We start from the raw sequence: 20844 nt of genomic DNA, 5'->3' as shown, positions 1-20844 counted from the left end.
ATCAACAAGTAAAGCCCAAATATTTAATACCGTAGAATTTTCGATTGATTTCATTCGAGGATCTCAAAAACCCGGTCATTTAAGTAATTTTATTTTTTTGTATCCACATGTTTACATTCTATGTAAATAATTCACAGGCAAGTGAAAATAATCATACAGCAGCTATTCATAGATACATAAATATATGAGTTTATTCCTCTGATATCTTTTAGACGTAATCCTTCCAAAATGTTCATTGAAAACGTCTTCATCGACTTGAATTTCAATACATATACTTCGCGCAACTTCGGGATCCTCTCTGCGCCCTGAGTACAACTTTCTCTTGATCTCCCTTGAAAAATCTAGGCTAACTTTTCAAGACGCACAATCAGTAAAGTAGCTTCTTTAAACATATCAAGGATCTTGCGTGGACGCAAATGTAGTACTGCTCTTGCTAAAATGATAGATGACTGGCGCTTGGCTTGGAGTTCTAAAAAGTTGATAGGCTCTATTTGCAATTGATTTATCCAGGGTATTTGGCTCGATATGTCATAATTACTCTACGGCCTTACGCCCTACTGGGGGCTGTAAGGAATGATGATGAAGTCAATTACTCTCCACACTACGTGCTTACGGCATCAGTGATGAAGCAACAAATTTCTTGCAATCTTATTTGTCGGATCGAAAGCTAAAGAGTGAGAGTAAACGGTGTTCTTTCTCAGTGGCTACCCACGCATTGTAGTGTTCCTCAAGGCAGTCTCTTGGGACCACTCTTGTTCAACATATTTTTCCTCCTTGCGACTCTAAGTAACTCTAAGTAATGACACCACAACCCAATGTACTATTTGAACATTCAAAGTTATGCTTAAAAGTGGTATCGCTTCAACCAAGGCTGTTAATGCTATCGATGGATCGATGGGGAACTAATAAGTTGCACTCAATAGTGTTTTGAAGATTTTACCTGACTGAGTACTCCGTTTATTCAAGAAGTGTATCGAGACCTAGTTTAGAACTGAATGAAATATTTTGGCCTGCTTTAAACTAATGGTTTTCAACATTGTAGTAGTTCAGTAGTAACATCTGCCTGTTACACTGTGACTATTGACCGAGTCGGATTTCATATTAAATTAATATTAAATTCTTACCTTACCTTTTTCCAATTCTGGAGAAAACCCACTTGTTTCCAGTAGACAAGTTTTGAATGTTGCTATTAAAAGCGTTCAGAGCTTTTTCAGGTTCTGCCACTTCCAAGCAAATATCTGAATACCAAAGAAAAACTCTTTCATTTAAAACAACACAGCATTTTCTCATCCCAGCATATCGTTTCTAGATATGAGCGGGAATTTTGTGGTCGGTTTTAAAATCTGCCTATCGATTTTGACGCAGCTAGTCATTTAACCCTCGGGCGAAGGAGGGGGGATTTTAAAGACTTTCCAAGCGAGGAAACTCTCAGTAGCGGTTTGTCATTCCTTGAAACATTTTGATGCGCAGCAGGTTTAGCCCAACTGATTGCCTTTTGCAATTGACAGCATTCTTCATTTATTTATTTTTTATTATAATTGTTTTGTACCACACCTGTATAATGCTGACCCAATTTTCCATCAATTTACTGTATTTTCTGACTTTCTTTAAACTAGAGAAATCCAGGATACACTTGACTTGGCATCGCACTTGACATCAAAGGTATATACGCGAATATAAACAAATCTTCGTCAGATGATGATAAAATCAGCTCATATCACTGTGTCTGATCTCATCACAGATCGATTCCGAGTTTACGCGCATTTGTGATTCATGGCTCCCAAAAAATACCAGACCAACCTAATTTCTTCCTTCTCGCCCTAAAGCTCTAAACAACGGTAAGTCTTTTGTTTTCATTGCAAATATATAATAGAGTTTCGCGAGACTGCGAATTCTAATATAAGTCCAGATGCATTGTTTTCGTCTTGAAAATATCATCGATTAAACTAACGTACGTTTATTCCTGGAACTGTAATGTTGATATATATAAGTCAGTATAATAAATGACTGTTTCTCATCTCGGTATCGAAGAAATGTATTTTCTATCACCAAAGCGTTGTTCCCGATGAATAGTGCAAAGCTCAAAACTGTAAAAGTTTGACAAATTCAACTGAGAATAATTGCAAAAAAAAACAACTCTTTACTTTATTCAGTGTATGAGGAAAACGGCTAAAGTTTTAAATTTTCCATATGATAAGCTACACTCTTTTATATAGTAGGAATAGACTTAGTGGATTGGAAAATGTCCTTAGCTTTTCAATTTTCATCAAGAGGTGATATTCCAGCAAATCATTTCAAATCACTTTCCAGAGCGAGAGGCATTTCAGTTTTGTGTTCAATTTCAGCAATGATTAAAGGACATTAAAAATGTTCCTTTTTCGCTCCGTGGATTGTTTTAAATAAGACTGATTCTGTTCTGTCTCATCGTAATGACGATTGACTGATTTTCTTATCACTAATCGCTAACCGAGGATTAATTGTTGCCGAGAAATCGTGCAAAGCTGAAAAATAGTTATCTTTTTATAAATATCTAAGAAAAGCTAGATAATTTGAAGAAAATCGTTAAAATTGGATAACTCACCTTACATCGCCCTCCAGAACTTCATGCAAAGAACTGCACCAGGCAACAACATGATTTTGCGTGAAAGAATCAGTTTTGCTTTCTTGCGAAAACGAGTCGTCTAATATACAAGCAAATCACCTTCATTTTTGATGAAAGGTTTTGTAGCAGGCCCTATTTGAAAAACTCGGAAATAACCTTAATTGAGTAGGCGCTTTCCTTTGGTAAAACTCTTAAAGACCTTTGTAGAAATACACTATATATGAGAAAGATATAGATAAATAGAAAGTTGTGACTAGTAATGTTATAGAAATGTTTAGTAATACTGTTATAGACCTTTCTAGAAGAACAATATGAGAAGGCTATAGATCGATAGAAAGTTGCGACTAGTAACGTTAGAAACATAAGCTACTTGGAAAAGCAACTTATCTATTAACGTCAACTCTTTAATTGAGGTTCAGCACAAATTCTAGAAACATCTCATTGAATCCACAGTGTATATCATTTCCTGGACAGTTAAAAGGTATTGTGGTCGATTCACTAAGATTCATCTCCGGCATTCAATTTAGAGAATAGCATGTATGGGAGAGAAATGAACTCGACAGCTAAGATTTGATTCAAAAATTCTCCAAGCGAAAGACTTTAGTCTCCAAAATTAGCGATGCACTCTTGTCATATGTCGTGTAAAATATATCAAGTTTTAAGCATTCACTTTCTACCTAGAATTCAGTCGTCAAAGTCCCGAGATTGTGCTTTTATGTCAGTTACTCTAAATTAATATTTACTCTATTAGTCTCTTGGCTCGACTGGTGTATTTTCCATGAATATCTAAGAAACACAAACTTTTTGGAAAAAAGACACATTGATTAAGGTTAACCCTAGTCATGGAGACATCTCATTGAATCCATAATGTATGATATTTCGTGGACAGTTATAAAAAGCTATTGTGTTTGATTCACTAAGATTCATCTCCGGCATTCAGTCTAGAATGATAGTATGTATGGGAGAGGAATATAATAATCATAAAATGTGGAACAAATATTCTCCACGCGAAAGACTTAAGTCTCAAAAATTAGCGATATATTCTTGTCATATGTCATGTACAATATATCATGTTCTGAGTATTCTCTTTGTATCCAGAGTCGGCAAAGTTGCGAAATTGTGCCTTAATTTCAGTCATTTCAAATTAATCTTTACACCTCTCTAGAGCGTTCCTGTTAACTTAGACAGTGCACGCATACCAGGGACATTTTATCGAGTACCTACTACACATTCTATTTGCGTCTCCTTTGAGTTCAAGGGTCTCTTGAATTGTTTCATTTTTTTTTAGATGGAAACTTTCTCATCAGTGCTCGTATTTTTCTGTGTTTAATCTGTGTTTTATCGTTCGTGATCTCGATGGCTTTCGCTTTCATGTGATTTTTTTCTATTCATGCGAAACATGTTCTTTTTCATAAATAAAACATCTTGCAGTATGTTCTGTATGTTCGTTTTGTTTTGTTTATTTATGGCGTTGCCCATATCGTGAATGTGCAAAATTGAGTACTGGCGTATACACGCGAGGCTAACTGGTTAGAGATATCGACTAAACTGAGCCGGTTAGCATCCTATGGGAAAGCAGTTCGATTCCTTGACCAACAGACTATAGTCCCACGGCTGGAGAGGGAGCGTAGGAATCACCGGAATATCTTAGTACCTTACATCTAAGGGACGAGAAGTAGGTGCATCCCAAAGGAAGGTGGCTGAGGTTACAATTCATTCACTCAAGTTAAAAAAGGATTCCAAGCAACTATATTTATTGTTCTTAAAAACTGTGAAAATGCCAGTTATGTTTGTACTCAGTTTGTGTGTTATTTCTTGTTAAGCTACGATGGCCAAAGAAAAAGAATATTTACAAATTGTAATCTCTTATATATTAACACGACCACGCCCACAAAAAGGGATTCTGGTACATTGTTGTAGTCACTTTCAACAATAACCCCCTTTACTTTCATATGGAAGTTCCCAAGGGGTCTTATAGCTCTAATAAAGTCAAGGACTGTTTGGGGTTACAAACGCTCTCAGTTGCATCCCGGCCTTGGCCATAGGCCAAGTCCATTTTTGTCACATATCCACACTAGAAAAGGAGCGTTTTCAAAAGGTTCCACTTTTGAAACCGTTTTCGAGAAGCTGCTACTGTAAGACCCTGTAATAACTAGGCCAGTTATTTGCCAGGTCTCAAGTGCAGGTAAGCATTTTTTGCATCAAAACTAGTTAATGGAAATTATGCTATGATAAAGACGTTTGCTTAGCACGCACGCTTGAAATGGATATTTTTTTGGTCGTTTGCGGGGTAACAAGGATCAGTATTGTGAATTATTTTTGTGTGGAACTTTAGTTGGATCGTTGAACTTAAAGAAAAGTCCGGCGGACCCAAGTGAGCCCCGCCGTTTTAAAGGTCAAAATCGGGCTTAATAAAGTTGGAGCTTTTTCCTTGATTTTTCAGATGTTCGCGGCATTTCGCGGGAGTCGATGGTGTGATTTTTACCCTCGTTTTATCGCGATAAGCGTATAACGTTGTGGCTCGGCTTGTTCCCTTCATATCTTAATGTTTTCTTGTTAATTTGTTTTTGTAGTGCGAATGTCATCCAGTTGTTTGGCCGATGTTCAAGATTTTTTGGATCCTACTTGGATACTAGTCCATTAAAGATATCCTGATATCATTTACAGTGATCACTGCCTGTCTTGAATTGTTATCTCAAACATAAATTTACTTTTCTTGGATGTTATTGTTCAGTCATCTATGGCTGATTTTTTTTATCTCCCATTTCTTTACTCTTGTTTTCCTTTGAATGTTGGTGGTAGTGGGAGACTATGCATAAGTAAATAATAAGTGTTTTATGTGTATTTACACATAACTGTCAACCCATCTGGAGGCATCTTCAACAAAAGGACAAAGAGAAAGTTTGTATTGTCATAGTACGTGCAAAGATAAATTATACCAGAACCAGCCAATATGTTTGAAGCAAATGCCGAATTACCAACTGGTATTTTTAAAGACTATGAGCTTGGAATCAACCAGAATCAACTTTGCTATATTTCCCAAGAACTAAATTTATCCACCTACACTGTGGTCATCAAACAAGGAAAGCTACAGCATGCTGCTGTTTACGACCTCAAATTTAGAATGGACGGGACCAAAACAGAATACTATAATGCAACTGACTACTTATAAAGCTGTATGGCAATCCGAAGTTTTAACAGCTACTACAATAATACAAGAACTTCATTTATATAGCGAGCATAGACCAAGCTATATCACTTTACATGCAGTCATGAAAGTAAAACTAAATATAATAATTTAAACTAAATTAAGTATAAACTTTAAGATAGAAATAATTATCTAAACGCAATTCTGAAAAGATGAGTTTTTAAACGCGATTTAAACACGGCGACCGATGGACTTAACTCGATTTCAAGAGGCAGATCATTCCATAGTTTGGGGGCGGCAACTGAGAAGGCTCTGTCTCTGTAAGTTTTTAGACATACCTTTTTGCAAGTGTTCAATATAGCGCATGTGCTTTTTATTTCAAAATGTTATTACAATTTAATTGTCTGAGTCAAAACATCCCAGTTTAAAATTAATGATCTGGTATACAGCTACATACTTGATTATTCTGAATTCAGTTAGTTACAATCACTACGAGTCAACATGGGGAAGTGCTGTGGAGACTGTTTTTGGCAAAATATTTAACATCCAATGTAGAAAATCTTAATATCAGCGCATGATCATTGTGTTGTTGACCACAAGACTTGCAGTGAATAATTAATTTTAAACTGACAGACACTTCAAATGACCTGCATAGCACTGTTTTGGGTAAAGAGTACTCTTTAGTTTACACAAGTTGCATTGAGCCGTAAACTTCATCAGAGGTGTGATATGAGGACATGTAATGAAGGCATGACCTATTCATTCATTGCTAATAGACAATCTTCCAGTTTAAAAAATATAAATTGCAACTAAATATAATTTACAACTGAACTTAATGTTGGCTACTGGCTCCAGAGTATATTTTTTTGTGCTGTTGGGCTGTTTTTTTTTTTCTGTGTTTGTCAGATTCAGTTTAAAAAAGATATCTCGGAATTCAAATTATTATTTTCAAGTAGATGTAAGTCAGTTTTTTTTTACACATTTGCCATTTGCAATTTAAGTTACAACCACTTTAAATAGTACGAGGTATATTTTTTGTCCAAAACATTCATTTCATGTAACTCAATCAGGCCTTCTTTCCATTGAGCCCGATTTCCCTTTTACATGGCCTCACATGTACTGAGAATGGACTCTCAGAGCAAATACAAGTTACCACTGGCGATCCAGACCTTGAGCTAAAGGGGTGGGGGGTTGTTTTGCTTGCGCTGCCGGCTTTTCTTCCTTCTGTGATTTTTTTCTTTTTTTTACCCAAAATAGGGGAGGGGGGGGGCGGGTGGGCCCCCTGGGTCGCTACTGACCCTAGATCCGCCAATGGATTTACATCCAACACCTAAACACTAGGTGAAGATAAATCTCTAACTCTCATCAGTTTGAACATTGATATCTCTAGTGGCACAGTAGCAATGTCTGAGACAAAGTCATTAGTAGGCCCTTTACTAACACATTCAAGGAAGTGTCTATGAAATAGATGATACAGTACATTAATCTTAGATTTGTAAGTTTCAAGAAATTGCTGAGAGTGCAACCTGGTACATGGGACCAATACAATTACTTTTTTGCCACTTACATTAATTGCCTCAACTTAGGGAATGTTGAAGCAAACCATACCCTACTTCTACAATAATTTATTGCCATTATCTATTTTTCTTATTCCATTTATTGCAATTTATTTTTGCTATTTTAAAAGAGCCATCGCTCATTAGCAAGCTGTTGATGATTCCCTTTGATTAACAAGAAAATACAGCGGGCGAAACTCGTTGAGCTTTACAAAAGTTTTCAACGGCAAAACATTGCTTAGTTTTCGACTTATTTAACCCTTTCCTTCGTAGGTTTTGCCTCTCAGCTCTCTTGGCGTCGAACGAAAAAATCATATTTGTCAAGAACTATTTTGTTGGCCAGCGATACACCGACGTACTTCATACATAAGTCGAGATATCTAAGAAAGAAAGTGCCGAAGTTGTTTAATTCCGGCAGGTTAAATGTCAGAAACGGAAATAATTCTCCGTTCAATCGAAGAGGTTCGACGTACCGCGAAGCTTGCCTAGTTCCTAGGCCTGAATAATTCGCCGTGGTCAATCGTTTCGGGTCACGTGGTCCGGGGCGAATACAATTCGTCTGGGATACGTTACCGAAATCAATCTGCACGCGAAGGCCTGGGAGAAAGCCGTACAGGAACTAGGTAACCGCGAAGCTTCGATTCCTAAAATCAGCTGTTCAGCACTGAAAATGGTGGCTTTTGACATTGAGCAGAAGACATCGGCGAAAAATTTAATATGGATGTCATTTGAGATTTCTTTCAGTAACGGAAGCGAGCGAGTCTCCTATAAGCCATATTTCCATATCACCTTCAGCACACGAAGGTGTTTACCGCTCGGTGATCAGGTGAAAATGAGCTCGAGCGAAAATTTCTCCCGGCACTTTAATACCGCCTGGGTCACACGCTTACTTGTTTTGCGTTCTAATCCCCCAGTCTAAATCACCGGTAGTTAAGTTAAAGTGAGATGTTATATAATTACGTCATATAACAGCATGACTTCGGCACGTGTCTGGAGTCCTTTATTTGATAGGTTCCTTCGGATTTTCATTCAAATCACTTCTACTGGAGAGTGAAACGTTACTAACTCTGAGTGTTCACATAAAGCTTTCCTTTCTTCATCAAGTATGGGAGCACGGACAACGAAACTGGACAATAAAGGCGAGCAGGGAAACCAAATTGGTGGCTCGACGAAAAGGCGGTTGAAAATTACGAAGAAACGAAGATCAACTGAGCCCGGCAAAGGAGACCAACCGAAGGCAGTGAATCTCCAAGGCAAGGACGAACCAAATATGAAGAAAAAAACCCTCCAGGAATTGCATATGGATCCACCGCCCGGGTTCAGAAAGTTCGAGTCCGAAGTGGATTGGCAAAATATGGACGAGGACATTGCTTTACAGCTGTGGGAGGATGTTGTCAAGCCGCTGTATACTTTTTATGAAGTTCGACGCATCTCCAACCCATCAGGACTGTCAGTGACAATTAATTATTGCTAAATATGATCTGCAAAGTACAACCGAACTTTGGTCCGTTTGTTCTTATTGTGTTGTAAATAAAAAGCCACACTAATAGGTGTTTTTTGAGGGTGGTAAAGGGGGTACAGATCACGTTGCACGGAAAAAAAAAGCAGCCCCTTCACAATTCACGAAAAATACAACATTGGCATTTCACGCTTCACGGAAAATAAAAGAGAACGTTTTGGAAAATCAAGGTTCACGGCGACTATGGAAATCACGATTCACCAGGAAAAAATTAGCAATTTCACATTTCACGGGAAAAAAAAGGGCCGATCACGAGTCACGAAAATACTCTTTACCACCCTCTTTTTTGGCATTTTGCTGGGCGCCGTTTATTTTATCGTTGTGTAACAGCTCATAATGTAAATATAATGCTACTCTTAGAGTTAACGTTCAGCGTTTTTCATCCTTAGCTTTTTTCTAAGAGCAATGTGAATGTTCATACGGCTAGTTTTACCCGCAAAGTAAAACCGAATTTTGGCCCGTTTATTTTATGATATTGCTTTAACGATTCATAAAGCAAATCTAAAGCTACACTATAGAGTTGGTGTGCGGCGTTTTTTATGCCAAGTTTTTTTTCCTCAAGCAATGTTCATAGGGTAGATATTTCAAAATTTAATTTACTGCCTTGGCTCATTTTTTTGTGCTGGTGAGGAATTGTTGTAGATATGTGTTAGTTAAACCATTGATTTTTGATGCTTTTGGCGTTGTTTTTCCAAAACAGAATGGGCGCAAGGAATTAATTTTACAAAATACCTTTGACTTTTTTTGAGTGACAGTTTACAATCATTGCAAATCCTACACTATCGCTCCGAGGTTCAGGAATAAAACAACAAGACATTATGTTGAATTATCTAACGCTTTCGAATATATCCCACTGGTCATTCGTGGGATGTTCCATGATATAACGACGAGAGAGTGTTGCATAACCATTTTAGAAAATACAGTGGCCAACACAGTTAATACGACAGAATTTGCATACATTGTAATTCTAGTTCACTTTAATTACCTTCTGTTACAATTATGTCGGAACATGTACAAACCTGTGAAGTTTCACACCAACGCCCTTTCAAAATGAAAGCAAATTGTGAAAACAATAGCCTCACACACAGCTCCGAGAAACAGAGGTCGGACCAGCTAATTTAAAGGGAATAGGTCACAGTATTTAAGGAAATTGTGCTGACGTTCGTCAACTATAAGCTCTAAACTTTATACTGACAGAGTGACAGTCTTAGGGCCTGTTTAAAAGGAGGTAGGGTTACCCTAACAAGCGGGTTAACCCTAGCTGGTGGACAAAATATAGCACGGGTTTACAAGCAAAATTCCACAGGTAGGGTAACCCTACAACCCGGGACAAATTAATGCTTGGTTACACTCAAAGGTAGGTGGGTTAACCATACCTGGAGTGTTTACAAGGGAAAAAGTTAACCCATCTACCATGCAGGGTAATCCTAGCACGCAGATAGGGCAACCTGCTCACCCGGGTTACCCTAGCTGTCTTGTAAACACGACGAAGAAAAAAAGAGGAAATGTGTGGGTGCTAGGGTAACCCGCTTGCTAGGGTGACCCTCTCGCCTTGTAAACAGGCCCTTAAATTCAATTGTTATCGATTTGAAAAGCGGAAGTTGGGCTACTCACGGTTTTTAAGTTTACCCTAATGGAATCCGTTTTTGCCTCATTAATGATGCAGCTGAAATTGTCAGGAGCCCATCCTGAAATTGTCTAAAAACTGGGGTGACCTTGCTCCCTCAAGTCTCCCTTTCAAAGTACACATTGGAATGTGTATTTCGAAAATTCTGTCATCAATTAATAGTCAAAAGGGGTACATATTCAAAGAGTGCTAACTTGAAAACAGTGTGAAGCTAGCAATTGTTTGTTTGAGAATAATTTTGGTTAACGAGTGTTGGAGGAGAATTTTGACATAAACATGCATAAGGCGATCTATTCAATTCTTTTCAGTAAAAAATATTAACTATCACGGCAAATGTCTCATTACAACACCATTGAGCATTATTTACCAGCTCTGGTTTTCTTTCCCAGCTGCTCTCTCTCTCTCTCTCTCTCTCTCTCTCTAGTAGCGATGTAAATAGGTATGCAAAGTAGGAGTCATAGCCTCAGTTAATTGTACATGTTAATTTCGTCCTTTGTTTTGTTTGTTTCCTGTGCAACAGAACATAATAAATAAGTAGGTAAATAAATTAATAAGGGGAAAAATTACTGAACGCCTGGAAGAGGCTAGTATTTAATTATAAGTAGAATATTGTACATTTATTAGTGAAAGTAACCTGTAGAGTAGGCAATAAAAATAAGGTATGAAATTGTAAGCTAGTAGTATTGCAAGGACTGTAAATAGTGTACTGTAAATCGAGTATTGCAATGTGAGTGGTGTAAATAATGCAATTTTGTAAAGTAAGTATGTAAGTGTGTATTGAACGTATATCAGTTATCAATTAAAAAAACACTCATGTTCTGAGCATTCTCTTTGCATTCAGAGTTCAGTCGTTAAAGTGCCGAAATTGCACCATAATTCCAGTCATTCTAAATTAATCTTTACACTTCTCTAGTGCGTTCCTGTTAACTTAGACAGTGCACCCATACCAGGGACATTTTATCGAGTGCCTACTACACATTCTATTTGCGTCTCCTTTGAGTTCAAGGGTCTCTTAAATTGTTTCATTTTTTCAGATTGAAACTTTTTGATCCGTGCTGGTATTTTTCTGTGTTTAATCTATGTTCTATCTTTCGTGATCTCGATACGGTTCGCTTTCGATTCATGTGAAATTATTTTCTCTTTTTTCCTATTCTGTATGTTTGTGTTGTTTTGTTTATTTATGGCGTTGCCCATATCGTGCATGTGCAAGATTGAACACTGGCTTTTACACGCGAGGCTAACTGGTTAAAGATATCCACTAAACTGAGTTAGCATTCTATTGGAAAGTAGTTCGATCACTTGACCAACAGACTATAGTCTCTTGGCTTGACTGTTGTATTTTCCATGAAACCTTAGGAAAACATGCTATTCGGTAAAAGACTTACTAATTAAGGTTTACCACTAGTTCTAGAAACATCTCATTTAATAAACAATGTATGATATTTCCTGGACAGTATTTTTGTGTTCGATTCACTATAATATTCATATCTGACATTCAGTCTAAAGAACGATAAAGAATAGCTTGTATCGGAGAAAAAGTTACTCAGCAGCTGATGTAATCAATCATACAATTGCATTAAAAATTCTCCGTGCGAAAGACTTTATTCCCAAAAATTAGGGTGTCTCGATACAGATGATTCTGGAACATACCAAGCATTTTAAATCGGCTTCATTTTTATATGAAAGGTCTTGCGCGTAGCTTTAGACTCGTTTTGAAACAGAGACACGAGGTAACTCGGAAATGGCCTATTGCATATTGACTGCCGAATTGTTGGCATAACTTATTTTAACTCAAACTCCTGTACAAATATGTTTTAAAATCTGCACTAGTTTATTTTCCTGTGTTTGCCACTTACGTCGGTATATATTCTATCGCGTGTGACATTTTGGAAAATTATTTGTTTGGCTTTGGGGTTCACCTAGGCTCAGTCTCCAGCCGTGGGTGTTTCGGTGCGCCCTGGATTCTCTCCGCGTGGAGAGGATCGCGTTAGCGCACCGAAACACCCACGGCTGGGGACTGAGCCTAGGAATCACCAGAATATCTTGTTAGTTTACATCTAAGAGACGAGAAGAATTTTTTTTTATTATGTTCTGATTAATCGCTACTTACACTGCTTACAATACAATATTAATGTAGTTACTTACACTACTTACAAAAAAACTTATTACTTACGCCACTTACGATACTAACACTTACCCTATACAATACGCATACTCACGCTACTTACAATACAACATAATCAGATTACTTGCGCTACTTACAATTCTAGCACGACAAGATCATACCAGTTTACTCCTGTCAGTAATGTAAATTCCGAATTGCGAATTACAGAAAATATGCATGGTATATATGCGCCTTGTTTCTTTTCCTTTCATTTTTATTTTCGTTTTCAGGGGACTGAGGTCAAGCTGTCAAGAGGTTACAAAGGAGGTATCAGAGGCTCCCACTTTTTTAAAACGATTGTAGTTGTATTTTTTTCCATTTCATAGATATATTTTAAATACAGTAAGAAACCATTTAGTTTTGGAGAACATTTTTTCTGTCTACATAGCCAAATGTAATATTTAGCATTTAAGCAGCAGAAGTTAATTTGGTGTTTATGTTTAATTAGAGCTATCCGGCCTTAGACCCAGTGCTGTATCAGGCTCTAAGGGTGTCTCTTTGGCAATGACTTGGCAAGACTGTAGCCATACTTTAAAATTGGTCCAAAAATATTGCGTTTTTGGGCGAGCCCAAAATAAATGTGCAAGTTTCTCTGTTTCTCTTTCGCAGAAAGTGTATTTCTCGCTATCGACGAGACCAATTTTTGTTGATATTCTCCTATGAAGAAATTTAAAATTGAAAGTTATAAGTTTTGTGCTCTTTGTACATTGAAAAACCATTTGGTAAACTTCTTCCCAGTTGAGCTCTTGTTTTGTTGTGAGAGTGACGTCTTCCTGCCACTTTAGTTGACTTTGGTTGGGTGGTTCACTTTTTCCTGATACAAGTTTCTTATATACTAGTCTACTAGGTTTTTTGCTTTTTAAAAATTTTCACAAGAAACCTTCATGTTTAATAGAGGTTCTGATGTTATGGGGTATATATCTTTGAAGAAGTTTTATTGAAGATATAATTCCAAGAAAGGTTTAAGGTCGGGCTGTCAGGTCATGTATAGTTTGGAAAGCAGTGAGCGAGAGAAACTTTCCGAAGTCATCCATTGAATGTTTTACTTTTGTTATTCCTTTGAGGAACCATTCTTTTAAAAAAACTGGCTTATTCCCAACTCTTATAAGTGAATTATACCATAAGGGCGATGACCGAAAGTGATAATCTGATACAATCTTTTCTTCATAATTGGCTTCTGACCAGATTTCAAGAATTTCTTTGAGAAAAGGATCTGATACTTTAATAATGTTACGACTGTCTTTTATGTTTAGATTTTCAGTTAGTGTTACTTCACCTCCATATTTTTCAAGTTCTGAGTCAAAAAAACTTTTCCAGCTTTCACAGTTTTCCTTATCTAGATACTTCTTTATCCATGTGGCTTTGAGAGATCTATTAAAGGAAGTTATATCAATCATTTTAAGTCCCCCTTCTGAGTAATCATTAATCATTACCTTTCTTTTTATTTTGTCGCCTTTGTCATTCCATAAGAAGTTGTAAAACATTACATTTATCTCCTTTATAGCTGTATAATTTGTTTGCAGAGGAAAAAATATATATACCAGTTGTGAAGCCGGCTATGAGGCTTTTTAAAACAGTAATTTTACCTAAAAGGCCAAGTCTGCGAAGTTTCCAGCATCCCAGAATCGATTTAATTTTTCTTAGTTTATCTTTGTAATTCAAAGATATAGTTACATCAGGGTCTGTTGACAACCATACCCCTAACGCTCTAACTCTTTTTTTTTGGCCATTTGAAGTCTTTTTCAGGGCAAAGTTTAAAATCCCAATCCGCACTTGCACCGATCCACAAAGCTTCTGTCTTTTTGCTGTTAAGTCTGAGGCCGGATATATCACCGAAATAGTCTATTATCTTCAAAGATTCTAGAGAGGATTCTTCGGAGCCGTCTAAAATAAGGGTCGTGTCATCCGCATATTGGCTAAGTTTAATTTCTTTGGCCTTTATGCCACGAATTTCTTTTTTTTGGCGAATTGCATTGGCGAGTACTTCTACAGAGAGAATAAATAGATACGGTGACAGAGGGCAAGCTTGCCTAACTCCCCGGTTGAGCTCAAAGAAATTACTTGCGCATCCATTGTTTAAAATACAGCTTTCGCTATTGCAGTAAAATACTTTTAACCAGTTCAGCAATGATGGGCCGAAACCAAAGTATTGGAAAGTTTTACGAATAAAGGGCCACTCCAGGGTATCAAAGACTTTTTCAAAATCAAGAAAAAGGAGCAGTCCCGGCATATTGTTTGCTTTTGAAAATTTGATGACGCTGTCTATTAAACGAATGTTTTCTCCGATAAATCTGTCTCTAATGAAGCCGGTTTGATCGTCAGAGACAAGAAGTAGGTGTATCCCAAAGGAAAGTGGCTGGGGTTACAATTCATTCATTCAAGTTAAAAATGATTGAAAGCACTGATTATATTTATTGTTCTTAAAAACTGTAAAAGTGCCAGTTACGTTTATGTTGAGTTTGCGTGTTATTTCTTGTTAAGCTACGGTGGCCGGAAAAAAGAGTATTTACAAATTGTAATCACTTATGTAAAAAAAGGATTCCAAGCAACTACATTTATTGTTAAAAACTGTGAAAATGCCAGTTATGTTTGTTTTCAGTTTGTGTGTTATTTCTTGTTAAGCTACGATGTCCAAAGAAAAAGAATATTTACAAATTGTAATCTCTTATATATCAACACGACCACGCCCACAAAAAGAGATTTTGCTACACTGTGTAGTCACTTTCAACAATAACCCCCTTCACTTTCATATGGAAGTTCCCAAGGGGTCTTATAGCTCTTATAAAGTCAAGCATTGTTTGGGATTACAAATGCTCTCAGTTGAATCCCGTCCCCGGGTGGGTTAGGATTCGTAGCATTACCGTTACCACAAAACAGCTTCTTTAAGAAGGCTCGGAAATCCTTCATCTGTACCACGTATATGATAAAATTAATTGCGCCGTTTGAATAAACCAGCCCAACGCTAAGATACCTTGTTATAAAATCTGTTTTAAAATCAAGAGAAGGCTTAGCCAACATAACATAGGTTGAATAATACAGTATCGCTGAATATGGAATGATGAAAGCAAACGTCATAGCGATAAGAAGATATGTTCCACGGAGTTTAGTTGCTATCAAGTTGGCCCTGATGGCGTTGTTCCTCTGAATATCTATTCTTTTCCTTTTTCCTGTCCATAAGGTTTTTGCAACGGAAATATTAAGATAACTTAAAATAACACTCGGTATAAGGTGCTGTACTAAGACATAACATACGGTTATTATTCTAAAAGGTAGATAACTGTTATCGTATTTACAAATTACTGTATAATGTGTATCGTTAAGATCATATCTTATCCCTTTGAATATTGCTGTTGGCCCTAAAACGACAATAAAACCGACAAGCCATGTGGTATAAACAAGCTTGCGAACAGTAGAGACACTGAACGAGCGGGGAACGGCACGAGTTGACAAATACCTCTCCAAGCTTATTATCATTAAATTATTCATTGTTATAGAAGGTAGCAGTATGGCGATAAATCGAAAAATTCTGCATGCCCAGCCATGTTGGAACACATCGACCATAATCTGAATACATATCAAGGGAAGTGAAACTATATTACTCAGTATATCTGACAGAACTAAACTCTTAATGTAAAAGTTGAAATTTCGCAGAAATGGATTGTACTGCATATAAGAGACGGTCATTTTCTTAAACGATATAAAGTAATAAATTAGAACGTTGCCTACAAATCCTACTGCACCAACAGACGCAAAAACTAAGACAAGAGCGAGTTTAGTGGTGAAGCCTGCTGGTGTGAACAGGTAGACTCGACTTTTCATTTCTGCGGCGTTGAGGAGAGCAGACTCATTATTGACAGAGAGGTTGGACATCATCTGCGATCCTTCCATGTTGGCCGTCTATGGAGATAAATTATACATGCTATAAACAACAATAACGACATAAACAAACCACCGCTTCACAACATCAATATAAGGGACGAAACATTATTTTTTGACGGAGGGGGTAAGGGCTGGGCAGTTTCCCGCCCCCCCCCCAAAAAAATTCCCGTACAGCAAAAACTGCTAAAAAAAAAATTCGGGTCAGGGAAGTCATGTGGAAAAAAAAATGAGCAAGTGCGTTTCATCATCCAGGTCCCTTTTTTTTGACTTCAAAATAATTGTTGCGCAAGTTATTGTGCTAAAAGTGATAAAAAATTTCATCCCCCAGAAAATTGACCAGCACCCGTGCCCACCACCACCCTCAAAAAAATGATGGTGCATCCCTGACAATCAACCAGGCAAACAATAAAAATTATAATAGACAAAGTAAAAAAGAGGAAAAGTAAAGGCATTTTTAAATAAAGAAACACATATCAAAGTCACGTTGAACAAGTGGTCACGAAATCTGATCTGCGTCACGTCGGGTAACTTGGACCTCTTTAAAATTATTCATTTTTTGAACATTTTGCCCTCGTTTGTACAGTAAAACGCAGAAAAGCGAAAAAGGTCACATAGAATAGGAAAGTTTAACATATTGAGCGTCAATGAAATCCCGTTTCGGGGAATCAGAAAAATATTAGGGTCGGCCTTTCGGGTCGGAACAATGGCGATTCTGGTTTGTTTACAAAAAAATTCGAGCGATTTCCGGACTATCAGGGAGACTAAGCTCGATTTCTTGTTACGCAAGGATGTTTTTCTAAAAGGCCCACTATTTTCGAAATCTACGTTAAATTTGGCGCATTTTGATACCAAATTTGTCGGGGTTTGAAAAATTTTGCTGTCGGCCTTATGGTAGGGAAGTTTGTGAAGTTCGGCTTACTAGCTCTCATTGTATTCTGCGCTTTGATTGTCTGTGTCGTGGAAGCTGCAGTTGGTCATGAGAGAACGATATGAAGAAGATTTCCGTGTAGGTAGCCGTGGCGTGCATGAGGAAATCAACAAATAAAGCCCAAATATTTAATACCGTAGAATTTTCGATTGATTTCATTCGAGGATCTTAAAAACCCGGTCATTTAAGTAATTTTATTTTTTTGTACCCACATGTTTACATTCTATGTAAATAATTCACAGGCAAGTGAAAATAATCATACAGCAGCTATTCATAGATACATAAATATATGAGTTTATTCCTCTGATATCTTTTAGACGTAATCCTTCCAAAATGTTCATTGAAAACGTCTTCATCGACTTGAATTTCAATACATATACTTCGCGCAACTTCGGGATCCTCTCTGCGCCCTGAGTACAACTTTCTCTTGATCTCCCTTGAAAAATCTAGGCTAACTTTTCAAGACGCACAATCAGTAAAGTAGCTTCTTTAAACATATCAAGGATCTTGCGTGGACGCAAATGTAGTACTGCTCTTGCTAAAATGATAGATGACTGGCGCTTGGCTTGGAGTTCTAAAAAGTTGATAGGCTCTATTTGCAATTGATTTATCCAGGGTATTTGGCTCGATATGTCATAATTACTCTACGGCCTTACGCCCTATTGGGGGCTGTAAGGAATGATGATGAAGTCAATTACTCTCCACACTACGTGCTTACGGCATCAGTGATGAAGCAACAAATTTCTTGCAATCTTATTTGTCGGATCGAAAGCTAAAGAGTGAGAGTAAACGGTGTTCTTTCTCAGTGGCTACCCACGCATTGTAGTGTTCCTCAAGGCAGTCTCTTGGGACCACTCTTGTTCAACATATTTTTCCTCCTTACGACTCTAAGTAACTCTAAGTAATGACACCACAACCCAATGTACTATTTGAACATTCAAAGTTATGCTTAAAAGTGGTATCGCTTCAACCAAAGGCTGTTAATGCTATCGATGGATCGATGGGGAACTAATAAGTTGCACTCAATAGTGTTTTGAAGATTTTACCTGACTGAGTACTCCGTTTATTCAAGAAGTGTATCGAGACCTAGTTTAGAACTGAATGAAATATTTTGGCCTGCTTTAAACTAATGGTTTTCAACATTGCAGTAGTTCAGTAGTAACATCTGCCTGTTACACTGTGACTATTGACCGAGTCGGATTTCATATTAAATTAATATTAAATTCTTACCTTACCTTTTTCCAATTCTGGAGAAAACCCACTTGTTTCCAGTAGACAAGTTTTGAATGTTGCTATTAAAAGCGTTCAGAGCTTTTTCAGGTTCTGCCACTTCCAAGCAAATATCTGAATACCAAAGAAAAACTCTTTCATTTAAAACAACACAGCATTTTCTCATCCCAGCATATCGTTTCTAGATATGAGCGGGAATTTTGTGGTCGGTTTTAAAATCTGCCTATCGATTTTGACGCAGCTAGTCATTTAACCCTCGGGCGAAGGAGGGGGGATTTTAAAGACTTTCCAAGCGAGGAAACTCTCAGTAGCGGTTTGTCATTCCTTGAAACATTTTGATGCGCAGCAGGTTTAGCCCAACTGATTGCCTTTTGCAATTGACAGCATTCTTCATTTATTTATTTTTTATTATAATTGTTTTGTACCACACCTGTATAATGCTGACCCAATTTTCCATCAATTTACTGTATTTTCTGACTTTCTTTAAACTAGAGAAATCCAGGATACACTTGACTTGGCATCGCACTTGACATCAAAGGTATATACGCGAATATAAACAAATCTTCGTCAGATGATGATAAAATTAGCTCATATCACTGTGTCTGATCTCATCAGAGATCGATTCCGAGTTTACGCGCATTTGTGATTCATGGCTCCCAAAAAATACCAGACCAACCTAATTTCTTCCTTCTCGCCCTAAAGCTCTAAACAACGGTAAGTCTTTTGTTTTCATTGCAAATATATAATAGAGTTTCGCGAGACTGCGAATTCTAATATAAGTCCAGATGCATTGTTTTCGTCTTGAAAATATCATCGATTAAACTAACGTACGTTTATTCCTGGAACTGTAATGTTGATATATGTAAGTCAGTATAATAAATGACTGTTTCTCATCTCGGTATCGAAGAAATGTATTTTCTATCACCAAAGCGTTGTTCCCGATGAATAGTGCAAAGCTCAAAACTGTAAAAGTTTGACAAATTCAACTGAGAATAATTGCAAAAAAAAAAACTCTTTACTTTATTCAGTGTATGAGGAAAACGGCTAAAGTTTTAAATTTTCCATATGATAAGCTACACTCTTTTATATAGTAGGAATAGACTTAGTGGATTGGAAAATGTCCTTAGCTTTTCAATTTTCATCAAGAGGTGATATTCCAGCAAATCATTTCAAATCACTTTCCAGAGCGAGAGGCATTTCAGTTTTGTGTTCAATTTCAGCAATGATTAAAGGATATTAGAAATGTTCCTTTTTCTCTCCGTGGATTGTTTTAAATAAGACTGATTCTGTTCTGTCTCATCGTAATGACGATTGACTGCTTTTCTTATCACTAATCGCTAACCGAGGATTAATTGTTGCCGAGAAATCGTGCAAAGCTGAAAAATAGTTATCTTTTTATAAATATCTAAGAAAAGCTAGATAATTTGAAGAAAATCGTTAAAATTGGATAACTCACCTTACATCGCCCTCCAGAACTTCATGCAAAGAACTGCACCAGGCAACAACATGATTTTGCGTGAAAGAATCAGTTTTGCTTTCTTGCGAAAACGAGTCGTCTAATATACAAGCAAATCACCTTCATTTTTGATGAAAGGTTTTGTAGCAGGCCCTATTTGAAAAACTCGGAAATAACCTTAATTGAGTAGGCGCTTTCCTTTGGTAAAACTCTTAAAGACCTTTGTAGAAATACACTATATATGAGAAAGATATAGATAAATAGAAAGTTGTGACTAGTAATGTTATAGAGATGTTTAGTAATGCTGTTATAGACCTTTCTAGAAGTACAATATGAGAAAGCTATAGATCGATAGAACGTTGCGACTAGTAACGTTAGAAACATAAGCTACTTGGAAAAGCAACTTATCTATTAACGTCAACTCTTTAATTGAGGTTCAGCACAAATTCTAGAAACATCTCATTGAATCCACAGTGTATATCATTTCCTGGACAGTTAAAAGGTATTGTGGTCGATTCACTAAGATTCATCTCCGGCATTCAATTTAGAGAATAGCATGTATGGGAGAGAAATGAACTCGACAGCTAAGATTTGATTCAAAAATTCTCCAAGCGAAAGACTTTAGTCTCCAAAATTAGCGATGCACTCTTGTCATATGTCGTGTAAAATATATCAAGTTTTAAGCATTCACTTTCTACCTAGAATTCAGTCGTCAAAGTCCCGAGATTGTGCTTT

The 20844-nt window shown here is 37.0% G+C and overlaps 1 protein-coding gene across 1 annotated transcript; it reads right to left on the bottom strand.

Annotated features, from left to right (window-relative positions):
- Positions 1-15403: 15403 nt before the first annotated feature.
- On the bottom strand, positions 15404-16504 carry LOC145493694 (galanin receptor 2a-like). The gene has a single exon (XM_081473161.1). The coding sequence runs from the start codon at positions 16502-16504 to the stop codon at positions 15404-15406; it is 1101 nt and encodes a 366-aa protein (XP_081329287.1).
- Between the last annotated feature and the right edge of the window lie 4340 nt (positions 16505-20844).

This window comes from Orbicella franksi, chromosome 7 (assembly GCF_964199315.1).
Source record: "Orbicella franksi chromosome 7, jaOrbFran1.1, whole genome shotgun sequence".
NCBI classification, from domain to species: Eukaryota; Metazoa; Cnidaria; class Anthozoa; order Scleractinia; family Merulinidae; genus Orbicella; species Orbicella franksi.
Note: the sequence above shows the minus strand (reverse complement) of the source record. Positions and strands in the feature narration are given on the sequence as shown.